The sequence below is a fragment of the Erpetoichthys calabaricus genome, chromosome 13, assembly GCF_900747795.2.
Source record: "Erpetoichthys calabaricus chromosome 13, fErpCal1.3, whole genome shotgun sequence".
In the NCBI taxonomy this organism is placed as follows: Eukaryota; Metazoa; Chordata; class Cladistia; order Polypteriformes; family Polypteridae; genus Erpetoichthys; species Erpetoichthys calabaricus.
In genome coordinates this window covers 135,395,452-135,422,453 of record NC_041406.2, presented here as the reverse complement: position 1 = coordinate 135,422,453, position 27,002 = coordinate 135,395,452, and the positions used below count along the sequence as shown (strand labels likewise).

General features: G+C 39.7%; 1 protein-coding gene across 1 annotated transcript in view; it reads left to right on the top strand.

Moving 5' to 3' along the window:
- The window catches only part of LOC114664065 (brain and acute leukemia cytoplasmic protein-like), a 126,879-nt gene that overhangs the window by 16,709 nt on the left and 83,168 nt on the right, over positions 1-27,002 (top strand). Inside the window, exon 2 of the mRNA XM_028818043.2 lies at positions 18,573-18,741. Within this exon, the coding sequence (XP_028673876.1) occupies positions 18,573-18,741 (169 nt within the window). The remainder of the gene's footprint in view (positions 1-18,572; positions 18,742-27,002) is intronic.

Below are 27,002 nucleotides of genomic sequence, written 5' to 3'. Positions count from 1 at the left end.
ATTCGTCCAATCCTCGCTGTGATATTAGGAAACAGTGTACTACTCTGACCCCTCTCATTCAATGTGGAATTTCCCAACACTCTGGCATCATGGACTTTGCCCGGCAAACCCACATTAATGTCCCAGAAACAACATCTATGATCTACCACACCTTGCAAGATGTAGTAGTCTGTTGGGTTTTCCAGTGGAGATAAAATCTCAATATGGGTTCCATTAATAGTTCCTCAAAATTTTAGGAAACCCCGCCAATCTCGGAAACCTTGAATAGTGATTCTGAAATCATGTTCAGAGGGTGTTTTGATGTAAACTGAAAGCAGATTCTCCACAATTATGGAGGAAACATGATTGGCAATAATGACTGCTGTGGACTGGCCAATTCCAAATAAATGGGAGATGGTTCTAAATTCAAAAATGCTGGCCAGCCTCCAGACACATATTGCAATATGTTTCACCCCAGGTGCTGTTTTCCTGAACGTGGTGGTCTCTCTTTGAAGCTGTGGACAGAGGATGTTGCGCAGCTGCAAGTACGTGGTCTTTCTCATTCTAAAATTTGCTTTCCTTTCACAATCTGACTAGCTGGTCAGAACATGTCCCCTCCCCACCCCACATCTCTGCCAAATCCAAATGTTCCTGAGGCAAAATAGAGAAGTAAAGTAAAGCTGTCTTTAAATCCTCCGGTGGGCTGGCGTCCTGCCCGGGGTTTGTTTCCTGCCTTGCACCCTGTGTTGGCTGGGATTGGCTTCAGCAGACCCCGTGACCCAGTAGTTAGGATATAGCGGGTTGGATAATGGATGGATGGATGGATGGATGTCTTTAAATTGATGCATATAATATTACAGCATTTTGAAGTATAATTATTTAAAACAATGCTTTTCAGTCATCATGCAATATAATATAATATCTCATACTGACCTTTAAGGATTTGGACACTCTTGATATCCTTCTGCTGTGAAACATTCTGACCTGTCATTGTTTACACACTTCTTAAACAACTATTATCATACACAGATAATTTCTGTATTATCTATATCTATTATTTATTATTTATTTATTATATTACATATCTTACACATCAATATTACTGCTACTTCTTTGTCTTGTCTTTGCACAATGTCTTGTCTTGTTTGTGGTTTAATTTTAAATTTAAATTTTTATTCTATTTTTAATTTATTATTTGCACGTCATGTTGTTACACTGTGGACCCTGAGCTTCACAATTTCGGCTATCTGTATACTTGTATATGGTTGAGATGACAATAAAGTTCACTTTGACTTTGATAACAGACAAATATTTTGTGTCAGATTAAAATTTTTTCAGTAATAAAGACTTTAATCACATTAAACATACTTTAATTATCTTATGTATGATTAACCAGTTATAACCATTTGTGCTACCTTAGCTTTGCCGATATTAAGAAACTGATTTATAATATATATTATAAACTAATCTAATACATTATATATCTTATATAATATTCTATAATATATTATTATGAAGACCACGAAAAACAGAGCACATGCTAGAGTAGCACATATTGGTTTATGTGCTATTGTAATTTCATTCTGTACCATTTGAGTTGAGGGTTTTTATTCTCACTTTACAGACAAACGTGAATTGTAGTTGGCAACAAAAGCTGCAAATTCTTCTTTTAACCACATTTGCCTCCATAAAAATCTTCTCTTATGTGCAGCATGAAAAATGCCAAAATGTTGCACACTCAATAAATCTGTAAGTGGGTAGAAAGTTATTCTGCCCTAAACAGATCCAAAAAATACACAAAATAAGGAAAATTATTTTTGACGTGCATTCAGATCTTCATTTGGCTTTACACAAAGTCACATGGTGATGATCAAAGCGTGCCCAGGCCCACAACTTTAACGCTCAGTGTGAATGCAAGCCAGCAGGGGAGTAGAGTGGGAGGATAATCATGCCCAGGCACCATATGGAACAAATGTGCCTAGTGTGAGTGCACCCTAAATGACAATGACACTTCTCTCAGGCGTTTGCACTCCTTTTAATTAACCTGAGGGAGGGGAAAGATGATAAAAACAGCAATTCAGCACTTCAGCACCAAACACCATGGCTCTATCTAAACAAGTAGAAGGGCCAAACTCAGTAATAACCATTTCATTATCAAGATCATTTTCAGTTAGTCAGTTTATTCCTTACAGGATAAACATTAACAATGAATAAAGTTTGTAAAGGAGGTTTCTTTACCTTTGTTTTTGTTTCAGTTTTTCTTGAATACTTCCTATTCTCCCTGATTTCAATTCTTTTCTGGATAGGTTTCCTTTAGAACAAGTTAATGAATCAAAATATAGAGGTCGGCTTTTTTGAGAAATCAAGAGGTACAGTGGAACCTCGGTTCACGAACGTCTCGGAACATGTACAAATCGGTTTACGACCAAAAAGTTTGCCAAACTTTTGCATCTGTTCACGACCACACACTCGGTATACGAACAAACCAGTTTCCCTTTTGGTTTGTACACTCCAATGATTTTCGCACGTGTTCAGTCTCTCCCTGTACTGTACATTGTTCTCGGTGCATCACGCAGAGGGACTCTCCCTCAAAACTGTAACCTCCTCTCAACCCAGCTTCCTCCTGTGGTATAGCGGGTCCACAGCTCCTGTCAAAAAGACCAGTTTTAATAAATAACTAAATAAATAAAGTAGGTGCAGGCTCATGTGCAGCTGAGAGAGAGAGAGAGAGAGAGAGAGAGAACCTGCACATGCAGCTGAGAGAGCGAGAGAAAGAGAGAGCAAGAGCGAGTGCAGGCTCGAGTGCTGCTGAGATAGAGAGAGAGAGAGAGAGAGAGAGACAGAGAGAGAGAGCGAGAGCGAGCGCAGGCTCGAGTGCTGCTGAGAGAGAGAGAGAGCCTGCGTGTGCAGCTGAGCAGGGAGCCTGGGTGTTTGTCTCAGTGTTATTCAATGTTTTTACATTAGTTTACTATTACACTGTGCATTCTATGGTATAACTAGCAAAATACCCGCGCTTCGCAGCGGAGAAGTAGTGTGTTAAAGAGGTTATGAAAAAGTAAAGGAAACATTTTAAAAATAACGTAACATGATTGTCAATGTAATTGTGTTGTCATTGTTATGAGTGTTGCTGTCATATATATATACATATACACATATACACACACATATACACACATATAGAGATATATTATATATACATATACACATATATTTTTTATATACACACATAGATGCACTTACAATAACATAGAAATCAATATAAACAACATTAACATAATTATCATATGAGAATATGAAGTAATATATAAAAAGCACATTTCATATAAATATAAATTATTAAACAGTAAAATCTTCTTCTATAATTTGCTACCGTGGCTTTTCGTTGGTCTGTCCAGGATTTTAAATCACCTGTAGCTTGCAAACCGTTTCACCTATTGACTTGAAATGTGGTACACATATAATACGTCACGTCCGCTATCCGCTTTATGGGTGATGATTGTATTACTCTTTTTATCTTTATTTTATTTTAGAATCAACTCCTATCTGCGCACACCAGGGCGGCCGTGGGCAGATGCGTATGGTGTATTCACTCCATGTTATCGTGCATTGCGCTGTCACTGGTATTTTGATAAAAGAATTTGAACAATATATAAGAAGCGTATAAATTATGAAACAGTAAAACATTAACATTTAAGAAGTAAAGTTACATTGAGTACTACTGCAGTGCCTTCGGGTATACCTAATTTTTTCTTTGCCCATTACATGCTTAAATGTATACATTTTTTGGTGTACCTACCCGAGAACACGCGACATATAACCGACCGTGGGAGAAGCATGGATTTTAAACACGCGTTGAGTTCATCTGCTGGTCTCCCTCGTGGAATAACTGGTAATGTTTGACTAAAATGTACAGCGAGTAAAACGACATTACCTCCTTTTTTTTTTTTACGATCTCTGAGATCTTGCTTTTTTCGGATCAAGGCTTCATAAGCTCTTTTATGTTCCATGGTGTACTTAATAAGTACTAATTATCCCAAACCATCATCTTTGAATGTTGCAAGACTTTCGCCTTGTATGTAGATCGGGGTAATTACATTCATTGCATTCCTAGTCTGAATCACAATCTGATTGTATGGGTGGTTACCTGGCACTGTAGGGTTGCCACCCGTCCTTTAAAATACGTAATCGTGCCGCGTTTAAGAATGAAATTGCGCGTCTCGTTTTGAATCAATACTGGACGGGATTTATCCCGTATTTTTTTTATCATTTTTTTTTTAAAGCAGCGTCTCATGCAAATCATCCCACACGCATTTTATGAAGATGCCTCCTTTCCTACTTTTGATTGGGTAATACTTGATGTCATCGTTAGTTTGATTGGTGTTTTAAACTGTCCAGTGAGGAGGGCGTGTCTTTTAAGTACAGTCTGCAAAGTGTTGGCACTGAGATGTGGCGTCAGCGCCATAGTTGAAGCCCCTAACGTTGCGGTCAGCAAGTCGGCTAACATCCGCCATGTGCCGTCTTTCAGTTGCGAGAAGCAGATCATAGAATGGTTGAAACTGTTGCCCCTAACGTTGCGCCACGGCGTGTGGTTCGTTTATACCTCGTGTGTTCTCATTAAACTTTTATCTCGCGAATATGTTATTGCAATCCGCAGCGGGAGCGTTTCTATAAACTTAATTTAAACTTACGTTTTACACCGTGCTTTCTTTCCCTTATGAACATGCTTGTATGCTTAACTCGCTCCGTTCTCAATTGTTTAATTAATTTTTTGCTCTTAGCTGTTCGCGGGTCTTCCTCCATTTCCCCCTACTTCGTTATTTTATCTCGCGAATATGTTATTGCAATCCTTAACGGGGGCGTTTCAATAAACTGATTGAAAATAGTTTTGCATTTACCTTTTTAGTAAAAGGCGAGCTTTTAAGCCTGAGAAATCACCCCGTAAATGCACACGTTTAATTGCACATGTGTTAATATGTATGCTTACACAGTATTAAAAGACAGTCAAAAATTAACGTCATTTACCTTCGTTCCTGCGTGTGACTTGTGCTGTAAATCTCTTCCTTGTTTTTAGTTCACGTGATTACGTAGGAGGCGTGATGACGCGATACGTGACTCCGCCTCCTCCATTACAGTGTATGGACAAAAAATATGTTCCAGTTATGACCATTACGCTTTGAATTTCGAAATGAAACCTGCCTAACTTTTGTAAGTAAGCTGTAAGGAATGAGCCTGCCAAATTTCAGCCTTCCACCTACACGGGAAGTTGGAGAATTAGTGATGAGTGAGTCAGTGAGTCAGTCAGTCAGTCAGTGAGGGCTTTGCCTTTTATTATTATAGATTAACTATTTTTGTGCTTAAAAATCTTTAAAGAAAATATATTTACATAAACGTCGTACGGTCTGGAACAGATTAATTGTGTTTACATACAATCCTATGGGGGAAATTACTTCGGGCTTATGACCAGAGTTTTGGAACGAATTATTGTCGTGAACCGAGGTTCCACTGTAGTTGCAAGCAATAAATTGTGTTTAGTAATAAATAGTATTGTTATACAGTATTTTCTTAAAACAGATTCCTATCATATGTCTATTTTACAATGTTGTTTGTGAAAAATAAAGCAATACAGTAATCCCTCCTCCATCGCGGGGGTTGCGTTCCAGAACCCCCCGCGAAAGGTGAAAATCTGCGAAGTAGAAACCATATGTTTATATGGTTATTTTTATATTGTCATGCTTGGGTCACAGATTTGCACAGAAACACAGGAGGTTGTAGAGAGACAGGAACGTTATTCAAACACTGCAAACAAACATTTGTCTCTTTTTCAAAGTTTAAACTGTGCTCCATGACAAGACAGAGATGACAGTTCCGTCTCACAATTAAAAGAATGCAAACATATCTTCCTCTTCAAAGGAGTGTGCGTCAGGAGCACAGAATATCAGAAAGGGAGAGAAAGCAAACAAATCAATAGGGCTGTTTGGCTTTTAAGTATGCGAAGCACCGCGACACAAAGCTGTTGAAGGCGGCAGCTCACACCCCCTCCGTCAGGAGCAGGGGGAGAGAGAGAGAGACAGATAAAAACAAACAACCAAAAATCAATACGTGCCTTTCGAGCTTTTAAGTATGCGAAGCACCATGCAGCATGTCGCTTCACGAAGCAGCTGCACAGATGGTAGCCAACGTGAAGATAATCTTTCAGCATTTTTAGACGAGCGTCCGTATCGTCTAGGTTTGCGAACAGCCCCCCTGCTCAATCCCCCTACGTCAGGATCAGAGAATGTCAGCGCAAGAGAGAGAGAGAGAGAGAGAAAAGTAAGTTGGGTAGCTTCTCAGCCATCTGCCAATAGCGTCCCTTGTATGAAATCAACTGGGCAAACCAACTGAGGAAGCATGTACCAGAAATTAAAAGACCCATTGTCTACAGAAATCCGCAAACCAGCAAAAAATCTGCGATATATATTTAAATATGCTTACATATAAAATCCGCGATAGAGTGAAGCCACGAAAGGCGAAGCGCGATATAGCGAGGGATTACTGTATATAGATGTGTGCCTAATGGAAATATAAACATTCTGAATCAATAACTGTCATATCAGTATGAATGTTTATTTCTATTTGTACAATGATTGGGCCAGTATGCTTGTGTAATATTCAACAACAGTGAGTACTGATCACACATTTTGAATCAGTTGCCATAAAATGAATGCCAAAACAGAGGGAAACAGTCAAAACTCACAACTATTGACAATTTAACCTACTTTATCATTTAAATAAAGAAGAAAAGAAAAAGTATGAAAATATACAAAAATCATAATGTCTGAAAACTTTGAGAACAAAAAGGTCAAAAACCAAAATATAGCAAAAAGGTACAAAATGAACAAAAATACAAAATTCATAAAATTCATACTTCAGAACATTAATAAGTAGGAACCAGTTACATAACTAGAAATATTAAATGCAACAAAGAAATCATAAAATATCAAAAAGACAAAGTCCACAATCCACCATAAATAATACCAGTGACAACTCAAGCATGGAATGGTCAAAAGTCTGTTAAATCAACACCTAAACATGTTAGAAGTCAATAAAGAGAGGACAGACAAGAATGAAGTAATGCAACTGTGCATTATGAAGTCCTGTCTTTCGTCTTAGCCAAAAACAATATCCAGGAATCAAAGTCAAAAAACTAGCAAGGTTTCTTTTAAACCAGGAAAACTAAATTCAGACACCAACAAGCATAGATTTGCTTTGTTTTCATGGTGAACTTTATGTAATCATGACAATGTCATCATGAATTGGGGAATAATGGGGAATCATTATAGCAACCGGCAAAAAAAGTTAGAAGGTGGTGGCACCAAAACTAAATAATAGTGGTGATCCACAAAACAAATTAGCAATTTTATTTCTAAAGATTTTTACAATAACAGAAAAGGAATCTGTACATATGCAAATTCTCAAAAATGATTAAAAGAACCACATACAGTACAAGGTGAAGTTATAATTAAATTAAAATTAAATTAGGAGAACCATGTGACACCCAAGGGTGATGGCGGTGTTTTGAGTCACCTGTCATGTCCTCATCACAAAAACCACCTAAATCCTATCACACCTCTTCTAAATCAGATTAATATAACAACCCATCCATCCATCCATCCATTTTCCAACCCGTTGAATCCGAACACAGGGTCACGGGGGTCTGCTGGAGCCAATCCCAGCCAACACAGGGCACAAGGCAGGGAACCAATCCTGGGCAGGGTGCCAACCCACCGCAGGACACACACAAACACACCCACACACCAAGCACACACTAGGGCTAATTTAGAATCACCAATCCACCTAACCTGCATGTCTTTGGACTGTGGGAGGAAACCGGAGCGCCCGGAGGAAACCCACGCAGACATGGGGAGAACATGCAAACTCCATGCAGGGTGGACCCGGGAAGCGAACCCGGGTCTCCTAACTGCGAGGCAGCAGCGCTACCACTGCGCCACCGTGCCGCCCAATATAACAACCCTGACATTTAATTGGATTCAGACTTTCCTACTATGGCTGCTTCAGGAAGATCCCACTCTGACTTCCGCAGTCGAATAAAAAAATCTCCCAGAGTGGATGATGCTTCTGAGGACGACAGAGTTACCAATGCCTCTATGATATCCTACTTCAAGGACATGAAATCCTTCGTTTTATAGCAAGTTCCCACGATAAATGTGAACATGCAGTGTAACTTTTCTAAGTTGTAGGCTGAAATATCCACAGTAAAGGAAGAGCAAAAGTCGCTTGCCAGAGAGTTTGCTGTGACAAAAACTGCTACAGGCCACAATGATTAAGAACTGAAAAGTCTCCAATCCAAGGTCACTACTCTTACAGCTAAACTCACCGAAATTGAAGACAGGGTCTGCCATTCCAACCTTTGTATTTTGGGACTGAAAGGAGTTTAGATGGTGATGGCACACTTGCCTTTTTGAAAAAAATATGGATTAAAATCTTTCCAGGCTTAAATGACTTTGATCCAGAGATAGAGAGATGCCAGAGTTTACACCAGGCATGATATCCTGGTACACCCACTCCTTCTTAGCTTAAAATTTCTGAATTACAAGGACCATCAGACAATTCTTCGCACTACAAGAAAAAGCAGCAATCTAATTTAGGAAGTATGTCGTCTATCTTTCGTGAAAGACTTCATTGCAGCCATAGCTAACTGGGCCGTTCTTAGCAGTTTGGGGGCCCTATGCGGTTCAGAAACGTGCAGGCCCCTGATGTGCATGCGGCCATAGCCTTCCCGGAGCTCAGGAAGGTGTTCTAATAAAACGTCCAGAAAAGGCCTTATATGATCAGTAGGCCTACATGTACACTTGTGTGTATGCATAGTGGTAAAATATTGATTTTCTTCTGGATCTGGTAAAGGCCGGTAATATAGGGAAATTTCATGATTTTATAGGGATCACTCTGAATGAATCCGAAACGAATCTCTAAAATTAACGTTTGCTATAGTGCATTTCGCAAAATTATGACAGCGTGACAATATTATTAGGGATTTAGGTGAAGATTGCAATTTGGATAATAAATTACCATTGTTAATAAGACTAAGAGATGCACTGAACTGAATTTCCTGGGACTGGCACAGACGGCTGCAGTGCCGGGTGCATGACAGGGGCCCCAGGCCCACAGCCCAACCAAAAAAAAAAAATTGTAAGTCGGGGTCGGGGTCGGGGCCCTACGCAGATGTGTAGTTCACGTATGCCTAAGAACGTCCCTGTGGCTAATGAATAGCAATGAATGTACCCAATTCAGAAAGTGAAAGAACTAGGCATTCATATTTCTCAAATTTATCCAGCCCATTTGAAACGATCTCTTGGGTATGGTCATGTCATTTACGATTCCCCTTAGCATGCTTGGCTGCCTTGGATGACTTTCAGACTTCGGGAGTATTTCCTGTATGACAGATTCTTTTCGCCATTTCTTCTTTTGCCATTCTTTCAATGGTTGTCACCTGCACTATAAGAGAGACAGTATGTCTGAACTAGGGATGCACCGATACTGAAACATTTTCTAAAGTACTCGTACTCGTTAAAAGTCCCCCGATACCGGGGACTGATACCACGGTCTGAGAAATGTCTATGTTTGAGCGGCGTGTAAGGGGTTAATCACAGGCGCCGAGTGCCCACCCCCAGACCCCGGCTGCAGCTCAGAGCGGGGAGAAGGCGAGGCGAGACATACCAGCCGTGTGGAACTATTTCAAAGTGAATGAAGACGACAAAACAAAGGCGGACTGCAAATTGTGCTCAGCGAAATTGTCCAGAGGAGGCTCAAAAGGTAGCGCATTTAACAAGTAATTTAATCAAGCACCTAAAATCCCAGCACGACAACGAGTACAAAGAGTTTACCCACGCTTCTAAACCAACACAACCCACGCTGCAGCAAACTCTTGCAAGACGAGAGAAAATGTCCAGAGACAATCCACGTGCTGTGAAAATAACACAGGCAATTATCGAGTACATTGCATTGAGTGACCAGCCACTCTCGGAGGTAGAAAATGTGGGATTCCTGCGTCTCCTCCATGTTCTGGAGCCCAGATATGATGTCCCAAGCCGCCGCTACATGACTGACACGGAGCTGCCTAAACTACACGACTCCGTGAAAAGACATATCCACAGCCTACTGCAAGCCTCCTCTGCGTTTAGTTTCACCACGGATATTTGGACAAGCAGTGTTAGCCCCGTGTCGCTAATTAGCCTAACCTCCCAGTGGATAGACGAGAGTTTCACGCCACAACGAGCCATATTACTTGAGAAACAATTCCGCGGCTCGCACACCAGCCAGGCTATAGCGCATGTGTTTGAGGAAATTCTCCAGACATGGGGTATACCTAAAACATCAGTACATGTTGTGCTTCGTGACAATGCCAAAAACATGCTTTTCATTTTAAATAAATGTTCTTAATTCCAAACTAGTCCCTTGTTTTTTTGTTAAATTATATGACTAAAGCTGTTACCTGTAAATTTAAATCATGTTTTTATTAAGTACTCGGTATCGGCGAGTACTGAAATGCAAGTACTCGTACTCGTACTCGTTTTCCAAAAAAGTGGTATCGGTGCATCCCTAGTCTGAACACTCTGTCTATTTCTCCTTTTAATGAATCAATTTTTTTAATGAAACCATTTTTCTTGACCAATTTTGGTGCAACTTTGTTAAAGTCATTAGTACCACAGATGTGAGTGACTTTATTGAAATGCTTGAATGTTCAATTACCAGTTTTATATATTGTTGTTAATATAGCTGGTGTGTTGGTTTTCCTTACATGCACATTTTCTGGGGTGGTGTGAATGGAGGCGTGTGCGATTTTCATGCACAAATCAGCTTTCAGATGCAAGGCGCCACATTAGACCTTTGCCTTGTCATTGTGTTCCTTTTACTTTTGTGCACAGAAAAGGGTCACTGGACTACACTTCCTAGATTCCCCCGTGCTATTACCTAATCACAGCCTGATTTAGTGTTTAGTGAGTTTTTTTTTTCTTTTTTTTCAAGGGGGATTCCAGATGAAGGTGGGAGTCTTGAGAGGTGAGAGAATGGAATGAGATTTGACAGCCACTATGGATTGCAGTTAATGACTGGAGGAGATGTTTGCACCTTGTTCTCTCTGTTACTTGCTTAATCTTTGTGCTCATTTGTATTTTCTCTGTGAACATGGCTTATCTGAATATCATGTCATGAAACGCTTGGTCCACAAACACGCTGAAGAAATGGTCAAGCATAGCTGACTTCCTGTTTAGGAAGAAACTAGACATTATATTTCTATAAGAAACCCACTTCTTACCCCATGATATTAAGCGTGCCACCTCCAGGTGGTTACGACATTTTCAGCCCATAGCAAGAGATGTGGTCTTGTCATCCTTGTAAGTTGGTCCCTACAGTTTAGGGTTAGAGGTTCAGGTGTTGATGATGCAGGCAAATCCTGCTACCTCCTGTCTGAGACTGGAGGAAAAAAAATGGTACTGATTGCAACTTTTTAACTCACACCATTTCAGGGTTCATTCTATCAGGATTAGACCAATCAGATTCTTCAGTTTCAAGGTTACGACTTGATTATTGATACTGATGCTAATGCCATATTAGACCTTATGTTGGATAGATCTCCTCCACTTTTAGGGGCATTGTGTCTGCCCTTCCACCTGGGCACTGTGCAAAGTCACTGCTGATACTAGTTTAATTAACTTATTTAGATTAATCAATCCAACAGCTAAAGATTATTCATTGTTTTCCCCCAATTCAAGTCTCAGTCCTGACTGGATTATATTTTTATCTCCCAATCACTGGCACAATGTATAAGCAATGCCCACCTCCCCTTTTCTTCACTGTCAGATTATAGATCTACCACTTTACAGTTACATCTGCCCTCACTGTACCCACAAGCACCATGATGGAAGTTTAATACAAACCTTTTGCAGAATTCTCAGTTTTTTGAATACTTAGAGCCCAAATTAAAAGAGTTTACATCCATTAGTACTGGAACTACCCAGGACCTAACATTTGTATGGCTTGCCATCAAGGGTTTCTTTCACGATACCACAATTGCTTTTGATATCAGCTTGGTGCGCAAGTCCCGTCAACTGATTTTAAATATAGAAGCTTGCCTTTCTCATTTAAAGAGTTCTCATCCTAATGTTGTTTATCAGAGGCATGAGGCTGTCATTGCCAATACTAGATCAGAATTGAACTCTTTGTTTTTGTGACACACAGAGTTTGTACATCATTGTACCTGACTGAAAAATTGTGACACTTTTCTTCAATTCTGACTCTCTAAACCTGGGAAGGACTCCTTAATAATAACTCTTGTGAAATTAATGTTTCTTTCAAATTTATTATAATTTACTCTATATAAATCAGATTCCAATCTTCCCTCATCAATTATTGGCTCCTTCCTTAAGGACCCTCACCTCTCGGGACTTGTTGAGGATGAGGACTCCACTCTTGACAGGCCGATAACATTGAACCTCTTGCTGCAGCTGTCCATAACTCTGAAAATATCACCCCATATACATACACTGTACTCCTCAAAAGATTTCTTTATATGCGGGAGATTTTATATTTAGGAAATGCACCTTCTGACCTACCCCATGTGCTTAACCTGTGTGATACTGTTTTGTCTTGGTAGAATAATATATTGCTCTACTTTCCCCTATTGTATTATTAATATGTAGCCTTTGTCAGGATGCCTAAACTCACAGACTTACCACTGTTTATAAGGTATTATTGTATATAACTTATCCCCACCTTCCCTTCTATATCTATAACCTCAGGCAATTAGATGTAGTAAAAAGACAAGCAGAAGTTAAGTTACACATAAAATAATGTATTATTGATAATATTCATAAATAATAACAATATGCAAAGTACATTTGAATATTGGCAACCATACAACCTGATTAAATGGTGATGTGTAGTTTCAGGCAGCACACAGACTTGTAGTTATTTAAATGTCTCTAGTTAAGGCATCATTAGTGCTCAGCTTTCAGATACATGTCTGTTCAAAATGACTGCTAAACTGTGCTCTTCATTGTATTGTCTTCGTCATCACAGGTTAGCAAGAGAGAGATACTTCTTCATCATATGTTGGTTGGTAAGAGAGAGATACTTCTACATCATCACAGGTTATTAGCAAGAGAGATGCTTCTTTCAGATGTTGGTTAGTAAGAGCGAGATTGTGAGGTTAAACACATACATTTATAGATGTTCTGTCCAACCCCTAGAGCCAATAGGACATCATGGTACTTAAAAGCTTCACTTAAAAGCTTTTGATCCAAGCCAATTCCAAACAGCCATACCTCGGGGGAAATAGAACATCTTAACACCTGCCCCGAAACCATATGTTAAGGTAACCTAGGTTTCTTGTTGGGGATGAAAGCCTTTAGCAAAGAAACACTCCCCAAACTGGTTTAAGGCACATCCTCTCCCAACTCTGTCATAAAATCTCACATCACAACAGATACCTATGAAGCCCTGTCTGGCTGCAAAATCAGCAGGAATACGTCCTCCCTCCTTCCCCTAAATCAACTGTGTAGCCAGTCTGCTCTTCCTCCCAATATTCCTTGGGCGAGGGTTTGCAGATATCTGGGTGTGGACATTGCTGCGTCTCTGTATGACCTTGCATCCTCAAACTACAAGCATATTTTGAAGGACATTAAAGACTCCATCACCTCATGGTCCTCCTGCTCTATCTTTTCAATTAAAACTTTCATTAGTCAGGACAAATAATATATATTGCCCATGTTAATTTTATTAAGTTCCATGCTCTCTCTATCCCCATCTCCCAAGCTTTGGTCTGAAATAAAATCTATGACTACTTTTTTTTTTTTTTTTTTTGGAACTTAAGAAGGCCCTCTGTAAAACATTCCACCTTCCTCCATGACATAATGAATGGAGCATCTTCCTTCATAACCTTGAATTGTATCATTGGGAATATACCCCCTGCCCAATCAGGCACAGGATCAACTCTCCATCAAATCCCCCTTCCTGGCTACAAATTGAACAAAACTGTGTCTTCTCTTACCCTCTTTGTTTACTTCCTTCTATAACTAGCAGATTAAAACCGTTGTCTCCTAAAACAGACATGTTATGGTAGGTAAGTTATGTCCTCCAGACATGGCATCAAGTTGAAATATTACTGGGACTGCTTCCGAAATGATATCTTGATACCCCTCTCTTTAGCAACCCAGCAGTGAATATTGGTGGCAAGGCAATTGCTTTTCCTAAGTGGTCAATAAGGGGTATTTGTATATTAGGACACATCTTTAATAATCCAGGACTCGAGTTGTTCCAATTCTTGCAGTGCAGGTTTGCCATTCCCACTTCTTCCTTTTTCTTGTATCTCCAGTATAAGTCATGTGGAATTTCTCGCACTTCTCCCCTCCCGTCATCTGCTTTACACTTTTGCAGTTTCTTTTCAACAACAACAACAACAACATTTATTTATATAGCACATTTTCATACAAAAAGTAGCTCAAAGTGCTTTACATAATGAAGAGAAGAAAAATAAAAGACAAAATAAGAAATTAAAATAAGACAACATTAGTTAACATAGAAAGGAGTAAGGTCCGATGGCCAGGGTGGACAGAAAAAACAAATCCCCTAAATCCAAACCTGTAGCCCCTCTCTGTTCCTTGCTGCACAAAGCTTCTAATAAACCCCTATCATTCCCCACTGAATGGTCTTGTGATCTTCCTTCCCATAAAATGGTATGCTGGAATTCTATATTTAGGAATGTGAAAAATTCATCTAAAAACTTCAATCACCAGCATACTCAGTTCAAAATTCTACAATCATTGCATGTAACCTTCTGCAAGCACCATTTAATGGGCTTGGCTCCGGACCCACTGTCATCTCTGCTCTTTAAACGCTCCTGACACTTTCATTCAAATGTTCTGGCAGTGTCCCTCAGTTGCTTCTTCTTCTTTTTGGTGTTTTCATTTTTCTCTCTTTGATTTTATTAAGATTTAAGAAAAGGTTATTTTCATTTTCGAATATGTATAAATTAAATATATCTTTAATAAAAATCTGATTGCAAAAAGATAAAAAAATAAAAGAAGCATAACACTGTGAAACTTCAGTATGAAAAAGCTGCTTTTCGGCTGATTAAACAGGTTGGAGCTTGTAATCTGGTTCATGCCCTTGTCATCTATCCACTGCTGATAGAGGAGGCTTTGCCTCTCTAGAAGGAAAGTGCAATTCCGTAAATGGAGAGACAAATGGATTTTAAAATTTCGCTTAGTTGCTAGGCTACACACAGAATGCCTAAAGAGTGAACTAGCTTCAGTATTACAACTACTTCTTGAAATAAGTTACTCATGAACATTAACACAAAAACAGCTGTATTTTTTGATGTAAGCTGTGCTATATTTTATTATCCAGTGGCACCATGTCTAATTATTATGACCTATTGGCTTCTTCAGACTCCAATGTCCAGCATGCACTAGAGCGGTTCATGCCTGACGTGGTCAGGATAAGAATTAGCATTTCCAGATTGGAGGTTGTGGTGCTACCTGCAAAAAGAGTTTTCTTGCTTCCTGTAGTTTAGAGAGGAACACAAGCCCAAGATGAGGAGTTTAAAATCCTCACAGACTTCTCAAGCAAAGTAGTGATGAATGTGAGATTTATCATCTAATTGGTGAAGGCAAAGTAGTTTTGTTAATATTTCATTGGAATGTGGCAGTGAAGTGGAGTCCTTGAATTAACTAACCAGCACCACAGGCAGTGTTTTTTTTTTAAAACCAACAGGAATTAGCTCAGGTGTTCTGTGACTCTGTGGAATAAGCTGCTAGTGAAAAAGTATGAATAGATTAATATTTACAGTATTGTGACGATGCGGGTTCTACTCCATGCTCCCATTCAGCTTCTGTTAGCACTGAACCCGACACCGTCGGTAATGTTACCAATGAGCTAGGCAGTAAGGCACAACAAAGCAAGGTGATGGTGCTTTTATTAAAACAGCAAGCAAAACAGTTTTCAAATAAATAAGTGCAGCGTCTCAAAAATCTTTAAATAAATAATCTAATAAAAAGCTGTGAATTGTGGAGGTTAAAAAAACAATAAATAAATCCTTTAGAAACAACGAAGTTAAAACCCTGGCTGGAAGCTGTCCTTTTTACCACAAAGCCTGGTGCATTCTTTTACTGGTGACTCCGTAGCTTCTCCCATTTAGGCTGCAGCTGCAGCTGACCTTCATTCTGCCTTCTGGTGTGGAGGCTTCCTGATCCCTGGCTTTGATTCTGCTCTCTCCAGACCGAGACTTGGCTTCCCCCAACAGCCAGGACGCTCACGCTGGGGAATCCACCTCCCAAGCCTCCCGACTCCCGCTGTCTTCCGTGGCGAGCCATCCTTCTTCCGGTCACTCCCGCTCCTCACAAAATGCTCAGCGGGAGCGACCACAATCGACTGCCCTAGGTGTCGGCCAAACACCCCGCTAAGGCTCGCTGCCCAGTTGCCTGTGAGCCTGCGCTCGCTCGCTCCCACCAGCTATCCTCTCCCTGCTTCCTGCCTATTTCTCCTGCAACCTCCGTTTGTCTTTTCTTTTTCTCATTCACGTTCTCCCTCTAGCCGCCTCGCACTTCTATTTATCACGGGGACGTGGATCAGGTGTGGCAATCAGCAGCTCCTGGGAACAATTATGGATGCGGACGACTCCTCACCTGTGCACTTAAGCGAGGATCGCCCGCATCACAAATTCCCTGGGAACCGATCCACCACACTACCATGCCCCCTCTCTAAGCCGCCAAGGCGGCAATTATTTATTTAAAAAGTGGCCTTTTTAACATGAGCTGTGGACCTGCAACACCACAAGTATATGAATATTTTTATTTACAGGTTAATTATGTTTTTATATTTTATTGTATAATATTTTATGTTTTTTGTTGACTGAATTTTAAGCTTTTGCATTTCTCTGAACTTGTCAATGGAATGTATACTGGGTATAACAGTGAATTGACTATACCTGGGGTGGAGTATGATGCAGTGATTAGCACTGCTCAAACACAAGCAAAGGTAATGTCTCTTTAGAGTTTACACATCTCTTCCAATTGTCTAAGTGGATGTTCTTCAGGCTCCTCCCACCTTTCAAAGACATGAAAGTTTGGTCGGCAACTCAACATTGCCATGCTGTGAATGTGGGAGTGCGGATGAGCATGCCCTGCTTTTGAATGGCATTCCAGCCAGGGTAGATTCCTGCCTTGTGGCCCATGCTACTGTAATAACCAAATTGCGAAAAAGCACAGATGAATAAATGAATATATTGAAAAGCAAAAATTCAGGTGCTCCTTTATCAACTTTAATTTTCATTACAAACTTTACTATGTTTCCTTCTTGGGATGTGGTCAGCTGTTGCCCAGACACAGTATTTTTATCACGTCAAACAAGAGTATCTGTGTTTGAGCTGTGAAGATTATTTTATTCCTGCTATGTTTCACTTGGGATTAATAATTTGTCAATTTTATAACATGTCACAGAAATTGTATTTAATCTTTAATTTAAATTCATTTTATTTTAAATTTATGTTCCGTACCCAGTTATGCGGCACCCATGATCTAAATTACCTGCCTAAGGAAGAAATTCCACACAAATTGACAGCTTTCTGATATCACCATTTTAATGTTAAAAATAATTAACAGTAAGAAAAACATAAGCAACACATATCAAAACAAGAAAAAAAATATTTCTAAAGGTAGAAATATCATGATAATGTCCTATGCTGCCATCTTTTGATCACCAAATAATTGGTGTTTATATAGCAACAGCTGCAGTTAGGAGAAAATTACATCCCAAATGAGGGAGTAGGGGAGAGTGTAATGGGCTAGAATTCAGTATTCTAAAGAAAATTACATTTCTGTGTGTTGCTTAGTGTAATGGGCTATAAGCCAGTGATTTAAAGAAAATGCAGAATTTCTGGAAAATTCTGCTACAGGTTATTGTTGATGACCATCTACAGGACATAAATATGTACCTGCCTTGCTAAATAGTCAGACTGCTTTGATTTAGTATCTCATCTACACACAATGTGGGGATACAGAACTGTCTGCTTCCTTGGAAAATTAACGAGTTCTGGGGACATTGGTTTCCAATCAAGCACTCAAATTAAATGTGTTTACACTATTTGTTATACAGAGGAAATTGACTTGCACCATTGTTTTCACTGATTACCATGTTGATCTATGCAGAAATTGAAGCATTTATATATTTCTGGGTAAAGGAGAATAAAAAAGAACAGAAGTATGGTCTGTTTCTTTTATGCTTTTTCACCATATACACCCTGTAGTAACAGTGGCTTGTACCTGACCAAGGTTCCCCTAGGCCTGAGGTCGGTAACACACCTAAATACAAATTAGAGGAAGGACTTGAAATATATGGAGTACATTTTCAATAGTATAGTGTATTTATTACAATGTACAATTGTTGTATTTTTGTTTTTTTATTTTGCAAAAATGTGTGTTGATTAATTTTGGTTTACATATATTGTTAAAGTTGTAAATGTGTTTGTGATATTGATGACAGAATGTCTTAAGTCTACTCATTAAATAATATATAACTTGATGGCTTTGTGTTTACCTTAGGCAAGGCAGAAGGTGGAAGGCAAAATCAGAATTATGTCACAGTTTCTTCAACTACAAACAACAAAGAAAAGAAAACAGTTAATACAGGCACCCAATGTAGTAAAACACCTTTGTATGCAACGTCTGTGACATCTACTCAGAAGAGAATGCTGTTCCAGTCAGATGATGGGTGAGTTCAAAATGGCCTTTTTTGGTGATCTTATTTAAACCAAATAATTTATTAAACCTGAAACATATTGGCCTAACATTGCATGTTAAATTGCCTTGAAATTACATTACTTCATGTTCTGTCTTTCTTAAAAAGGACTGTCACCCACTCTTCAGTGCTTTTAAATAACCCAAGTTAAAAGCAGTGGCATTTTTGAGCACCATGACAAATTTAAATTGGAAATATCAACAGTATGTGTTTATAATCCAAATATTTTCACACTTAGGATACAGTTTATTCAGTGAGAAATGACCTCTTGACTTTGAAGCAAAAGATAAAGCATTACAATCCAGAAAGAAAAAGTCAGCTTGGATTAGTAGAATGGATCTTAAAGCTAGTTCAGTGTGTACAATTCCAGGGCTCCAGGGCTCAGGGAAAGTAGCTTCCATGCCAAAGAAAGTGTTGGTGGTTCGTCTTTTGGCTCACAAACAGAACAGGTTGTCATCTTTCAGTTCCCCCAAAGAGGACAGGATTATCAGCTTTTAGCTTCTGAAAGAGAAGAGAAGGAGAAAGTGGCTTCTCATCCCAAAGAGAGGAGAGATGAGTGCGGCTAGTTTTTGAAGGAAGGAGTGACTCGGAGCCTTCCTGGGTAAAATATGCATGCATTGTTTTCATAATGTGTTCTGGCAATCTATAATGGTTGACAGATATTGTGCTAGGTCAGTTTCTGTTATTTGGCAACATAATGATTATTTATCATTTATTCTACCTTTTAATTGAGATCTGTGTGGCACTGTAGTCAGTAGTACCATCTCTGAGCTGAGGGAAACTATAAAAATGTTGTTTGTATAGAGTTTACATGTTTTTCTTTTGTCTGTGTAGGATTTCTGCAGTTCACTCTGGCGTCCCAAACATGTTTGTGTTTTGGTTATCTCGGTATTGGCCCCATTGTGAGTAAAAGTAAATGCACACATTTTCTCTGTGATGAACTCATGTCCTGTCCAGGCCAAGTTCCTGGCATGTTAATAGTGCTAAGATATCTCTCCATGAGCTTTTAAAGGAAAAAGTTGAATTAATAAAATTAATGAATAGATTTATGTATGGGTGGTGCAGTCGTAGCGCTGCTGCCTCACAGTAAGGAGCCCCGCGTTTGCTTCCCAGGTCCTCCCTGCGTGGAGTTTGCATGTTCTCCCCGTGTCTGTGTGGGTTTCCTCCGGGTACTCCAGTTTCTTCCCACAGTCCAAAGACATGCTGGTTAGGTGTATTGGCGATGCTAAATTGCCTCAAGTGTGTGCTTGGTGTGTGTGTGTGTGTGTGTGCCCTGCGGTGGGCTGGCACCCTGCCCGGGGTTTGTTCCTGCCGTGTTCCCTGTGCTGGCTGGGACTGGCTCCAGCAGACCGCCGTGACCCTGTGTTAGGATATGGCGGGTTGGACAATGACTAACTGACTGTATGTATGAGTGGATGGATGAGTCAAATGAGGAAAAGGAAAATGGCTTCTAGTAAAAACATTACTTTTGAATATGCTTAATTGCTGGCATATAACTTTAGTAGAATATTATTTCTCAACTGAAATTGTATATCACAGGAGATGTTGTAGGTGTAGCATGTTTTGGCCATATATTTTGTATTAAATGGTTTATTTCAACAATAAAAATGTATTTCCTTTTTGCATGATTTACAGAAATATGTGTGTCTTCCAGCAGTAATTCAGGATTGCTTAAATTTATGTTTGAACCATGAGAAACACTGCACAAAACACACCTGCTCGGACATCTTCTCAGTGTCATATTGAAAGTGAAATAACATATTTGTAGTCTGCATGGAACTGATGAAGGCTCATTTTTCTTTGGATAGTGAAAATAATAGCAGATGTCTGTGTTAAGCTTTGTAAGTGCAGTTTTTACTATACAGTCTCTTCATTATATCAGTCAAGAAAGGATATTGCGGGAGGTACGTGGTTAACAACAGCATCAGTACAGAGAGAGAGAGAGAGAAGAAGGAAAAGTCCTGCGTATATCAACGCAGACGTACATTGGCTGTTGTGCCCTGTATTTGTGCTGTGTGTCCCAGAATGGCAGGAGGTGGGGCACCAGCACAAGTGTGTGAGAGGTACCCTAGATGCATGCAGTTCTCCACCAGAACTCAAGGGGGCACATGACTCAGCCATGGGCAGGGATGTTGTCTAACTAAAATTATGAGTGAGGTACTGGAGGAAATGGCACAAGTGGCAACCCCTCCTGGCCACTAGGGGACACATGATCTTCCAATTCAATGAAAGAGATTTTGATGTATGTCTGATAAAGCAGAAAGGTGGGGAGCTGCTTTGGAGACCCAGTCCATATAGGACAATGGAAGGTTCATGTGTGCAGGGGCCCCAAGTCATTATAGAGAACTGTATGCTGGTGACAACAAGGTATGTACTGTATAAGAGGAGTTCAAGACGTATATAGGTAGCCAAGAGAGGCTTCTTTCATGTGTACTGTATGCGAGGTCTCCCTGTAATCATCCCTCTTTATAGTTATTTTAATTAGTTATAACAACACATATACTGTAGTTAAGGTATTGTATTTTATTTATTGTTCAATCTTTTGCACTCTCCTATCACCATACTTCGAACTTCTTTTGTAGTTATGGTTTGTTTACTGCTGTGTAACATTTTATGAAATATAACTGGCATAAATTAATATGACTGTCTTTGTTTGTACTGAGGATGACAGTTGTGTTTTGACCTTTTTAAATGCAGTTTGGCAATATTTAACTAATGCAATTAAATTAAATCAGCGTAGGCAGGCCTGCAAGAAACTTTCTGTTACCAAAAAAAAGCTCATAGTTAAACCATATCTCACAAGCACCAGACAGTATTTACTGCTGGCAAGTTGATCTTTAGTCTGTATAAAGAGGAAGTAGAAAAACAAAGGATTGATCAGGATTTCTAAGTTGCAGATGTGCCATGGAGCGTTAGGTTCATTTCAAAATGTTAATGTGCTTACTCTACAGGGAAATGAGACATTTTTCTTGGGTAGCATTTACTTATATCCCTGATAATTAACTTTAGCTTTTAGTTTTCCCTAACTAATGAAATCATGAGTCAGTTGACACTTGGAAATTGGTTCAGTAATTTTAAAGTTATAAATAAAACATTTTAGATATAGCTGAAAGTAACTGTAAGTATAAGCAAGTAAGACTAAAGAAGACATTGTGAATTTAACTTGAAAACTTAGCCCCTTATAACTCAACAGATCTTACCATTGTGACAATCTTGTGTAGCACTACTTGCTTTACCTGCCTGCTTTGCAGGTTTATCAGGGTGCCATGCAGAGAATGGGAGACATTGTTCATGATACCGTATACAGTATCTTACCTATCATCCTTCACTCTGTTACTGCACCCAAATAGACCACTTTAATCTGCAGAACTGAGCAAACCACTCTTATTAAGTTGTACATTTTGTAGACATCTGATTACATGGTACTGGCCCAACATGCTATGCAATGAAAACGCATTCTTGCAACCACAGACTGAGAGAACATACAGTATGCAGAAAGGTCAGCCCACACCAGGAAATTAAAAAAACATTCATTTTAATTATTACACTGAAGCAGTTCCTTGTCCACCTCTTCTGAAGCCCAAGACACATTGACAGCTAACAGGAGATGTTAGGCGCTCATAATGCTTAAGTTGTTTGTGCTGCCATTTTAAAGGCTGTGATGTTGTATGTGGTCAAGAATCCATATTACTAACCGAGAATGCTAAACCGGATGGACGCAGGGACATCCGGCCATGGGCCGTAGCCGCAAAAAGACGTACTGCGCAGGCGCCCCAAGAAATGAGGGGCCGCGACCACAGGAAAGCCGCGACCACAGAAAAAAGGAGTGAGCACAGAAAAAAGGAGTCAAAGAAATGAGGCGCCGCAACCACAGAAAAAAGGAGTCAGCACACAAAAAAGGAGTCAAACGAAAGCCATTGCACACAAAACTAGCACACAAAAAAAAAAGAAGCCGCTCGCGCCCCATGAATCCCACATCCACCACCAAGCACCCCCCCCCCCCCACAAGCAACGGACGGGACACACACAAAGAGGACGATTCAACAAGCCCCTGGCACACAAAAACAAAGAAGACGCTCGCTACCCACCAATCCCACCACCCCCTCCAAGCAACATGCCCCCCCCCCCCCCCCAGACGCCGGCAAAGCACACAGCGCCTCACGAATCCCATTGCACACGAAACGGAATGCACACAAAGAGGAGGATTCAACAAGCTCCTACCACACCAAAAAAAAGAAGCCGTGACCGCCACACCAAGCCCATTAGAGACGAAACGGGACAGACTACGGACATGGCACACGAAACGTTCACAACAACGACGATTCAGACCCACAAACACACTAACATCAATAAGAAGTGACACCCAAAGCCCCATTTCTAAAGGAACCGTCCGCAGACACCTGCTAAACGATTGCGCCACTTAGCTGACAACGCGTTCTATAATGAGTCCACTATTGAGGAAAATTCATTGGGATTAATGAATGTCATTTGCAATCATTGTCATTCACTTAACTTCCCTGAAGAAACAACTGGCAATACAAGTAATGAATTTACACGTTGTTGTCAAAAGGGTCAGATTAGACTGCCTCCTTTACATTCATATCCTGAATATCTACAGAAGCTTCTAACTAACGATGTACCTGAAAGTAAAAACTTTATGAACTGCATTAGATCCTACAATAGTTCATTTGCTTTTGCATCTACCGGAGTAAATATCAGGCCACCAAAAGGCAATGGCCCATACTGCTTTCGCATATGTGGACAAATATTGCATCGCATTGGAACAGTGCACCCTGAAACAAATCAACAACGCAAATATGCACAAATCTACACACAAAGACCCATTTCTAAATGAACCGTCCGTATTAAACATACGTCATCTCAACACGTTCACAATATGCAGCATAGGTGGATCTCATTACAATAAGGCACTATTAACCGTTCAACCGCAGAAAAGGCTCCATATTAATAGTGAGTGCGATCCTCCTTATTACTTATCCATATTTCTAACGCTGAAGAACAAACAATTCATGAATTCACGATCACGTGTACAAACAGATACGGCTCGAGTAACGGGACCAAACACACGAACCCGCATGAAAAAAAACAATACACGTCGGCTCCAATGCGCTTCTGAAACTCTGGAAAAAAAATGTCTCGGCTCCAAAAACGCAAAGCTCAACTAACACAGTTACAGAAACGAACCCAAATGGACAGACACACTGAACGTGGACGCATGCAGCGCGCGTCTCACAGTTCTGCATCGAAACAGGCACGGCTTCAAAACGAAACACCTCCTGTCTCAGACATACAGAAACGGCAGCGAGGAAAGATCAACGACAGACACCTGCTAAACGATTGCGTGAGTTAGCTGACAACGCGTTCAATAATGAGTCCACTATTCAGGAAAATTCATTGAGATTAATGAATGTCATTTGCAATCATTGTCATTCACTTAACTTCCCTGAAGAAACAACTGGCAATACAAGTAATGAATTTACACGTTGTTATCAAAACGGTCAAATTAGACTGCCTCCTTTACATTCATATCCTGAATATCTACAGAAGCTTCTAACTAACGATGTACCTGAAAGTGAAATCTTTATGAACTGCATTACATCCTACAAATCGATATCCACTATGAACATTAACAGTGGCACTGCACATGACATCCGTCTTGCAAAACTGTTAATTATTGATGAATGTACAATGGCATCCACTCACTTACTCCACACCATTCATAAACTTCTACAAACGTTTATGAATAATAATATTCGATTTGGAGGAAAGGTACTTTTATTACGAGGAGATTTTAGACAGTGCTTAGCTATTGTTCCACATTCCATGCGCTCAGCTATTGTTCAGTGCACCTTACAATACACAGACAATTGGCATTGCTTTCAAAAGATACAGTTAGTACATAACATGCGATGTCCACATCCAGATCATAACAATTGGTTATTACAACTGGGAGATGGTACACTCACCAATACAGATAGACTTCACCCAGATATTATTACAATTCCTCAAGCCTTTATCTGCGCCAACTTAGTTACAGACAGATTTGGAACAACAATCTCATTTGACCAAATGCCCCTTTTAACACAACGCACTATATTATGTCCAAAAAATATTAATGTGGAAAACATAACTACCCAAGTCATTACATTACTGCATCATCTACACCTTCACACTATTCTATATCTCATTCATACATCACGCTCTTTCTCATTCCCAACACCAGGGGTTGGCGAGCGAAGCGAGCAGGGGGCGGAGCCCCCTAGTAATCAATTAGAATGTGAGACAAAGTATGGGATGAATAAATAATATTTGTAGTATATGGAAAATAATCAAGTGGACATATATTTATTAATATGTTTTTTGAATTGCTGACCATTGCTGTGTCATAGGCAATCAAAGGTTTTATAAAGGAGACCTAAAGAACCATCAGAATTCTGTTAGCTGACTGCCTCATTAATATGTGCCCACTATACAATATAGATATTGTTACCAAGTATCTGCATCGCTTGGGGCCTTAGCAGTTATCAACATACCAACACGCACATTTTAATGTACATGCCACAGCTGCTATCCTCGTGACATTATGAACACAAAAGCAAATTCAAAATGTAAACTAAAGTATGTGTTCAATGTAAACAGAAAGTGTGTCACTGCCCATATAGCCAATAGTATTTAAACCAAACTTAATTATTTACCTAGCAGTTTGTGAAACATCACATTTTTGAATGTATATGAAGTATTCTGAATGCTTCCTAAAGTCCATTAAATAATTATCTGGCAGTTGCAAGTATAGTAACCCATCCATCCTTCCATCCATTTTCCAACCTGCTGAATCTGAACACAGGGTCACATGGGTCTGCTGGAGCCAATCCCAGCCAACACAGGACACAAGGCAGGAACCAATCCCAGGCAGGGTGCCAACCCACTGCAGGACACACACAAACACAAAAGCACACACTAGGGCCAATTTAGAATCGCCAATCCACCTAACCTGCATGTCTTTGGACTGTGGGAGGAAACCCACGCAGACACGGGGAGAACATGCAAACTCCACGCAGGGAGGACCCAGGAAGCAAACCCAGATCCCCAGGTCTCCCAACTACAAGGCAGCAGCGCTACCCACTGCGCCACCGTTCCGCCCAAGTATAGTAACTTAATATGCAATATGGCTTTAACAAAATAGGCTGTAGTGAGCACCTGAACTACACAGACCAATGTAAAGCGTTTGTGTTATTTGCCAGCCTCATTCTAAACCAAATTTCTACATGCTGTTATTAAGACATAATAAGTAATCCTTAAAACATTGTTGTAAATTCAGCCTAATGATTAGCTTTCCTGAAAATGTTGTCAGTGTTTACATGAAAGCTTGCATATTGAATGACTGTTGGTGTGGGTGTAAATGTGCCTTCATGTTTCTTCTTAGATTGCTTCCTCACTTGTAAATTGCTTCAGAGATATCGTTCTCCTGTTTAGATCCCTATACTGGAAAAGCTAAATTAAAAATAGGATGGATGTTGCAGATATGGCCCTGCAGGAAAAATAAGTTTGTTTTTTGCTTTTTTGAACCTAAGAAAGTATACAGTGAAATGTAAAGTATATTACATGTGTTCCACTCCAGCAAGTTAACAATAGCTGGGGCCATAAGACAAATGGTTTGTACAGGTCACCATGTTGTTGGGCAATACCTGTGACATCTTTGTAAAGAAGAAATAATAATTAATTGCACAATGATTTTATGGTTTGACTTTTTACATAAACCTCCGTGATTTAAAAAAGACACAAAACACCAATCTCGTCTGGTGAGCCAACATCTTTTGCACTCCTTAGCTTTATCATTGTTTTACAAATAATCCTCCTATGCGAAATATACTTTCAGTTTGTATTATCACTTGCTTTCCTTGCATTACTGTTTCCAAATTTAATTAATTTAGAGATAATGAAAACAACAGATGCCGTTTGAAAGAGAACACTGACAAAAAAGGTTGCCTTGGTAAATGAATAGTGCTTAGTGTATGTTCATCCAGATGGAAAGCAAACTAATTATATTTATTTAGACAGAGTACGGCAGTTAGCCAACCAGCCTGAAATTGTTGGGCTTATAAAACTGCAGGAATTAACATTTCCTGGTTAATATAAGCAGCCATGATAATTAAAATATGACAATCTAGTGTGACATAAATAATGTCTTCTCAGCAATCGTGCCTAAAGGAGAT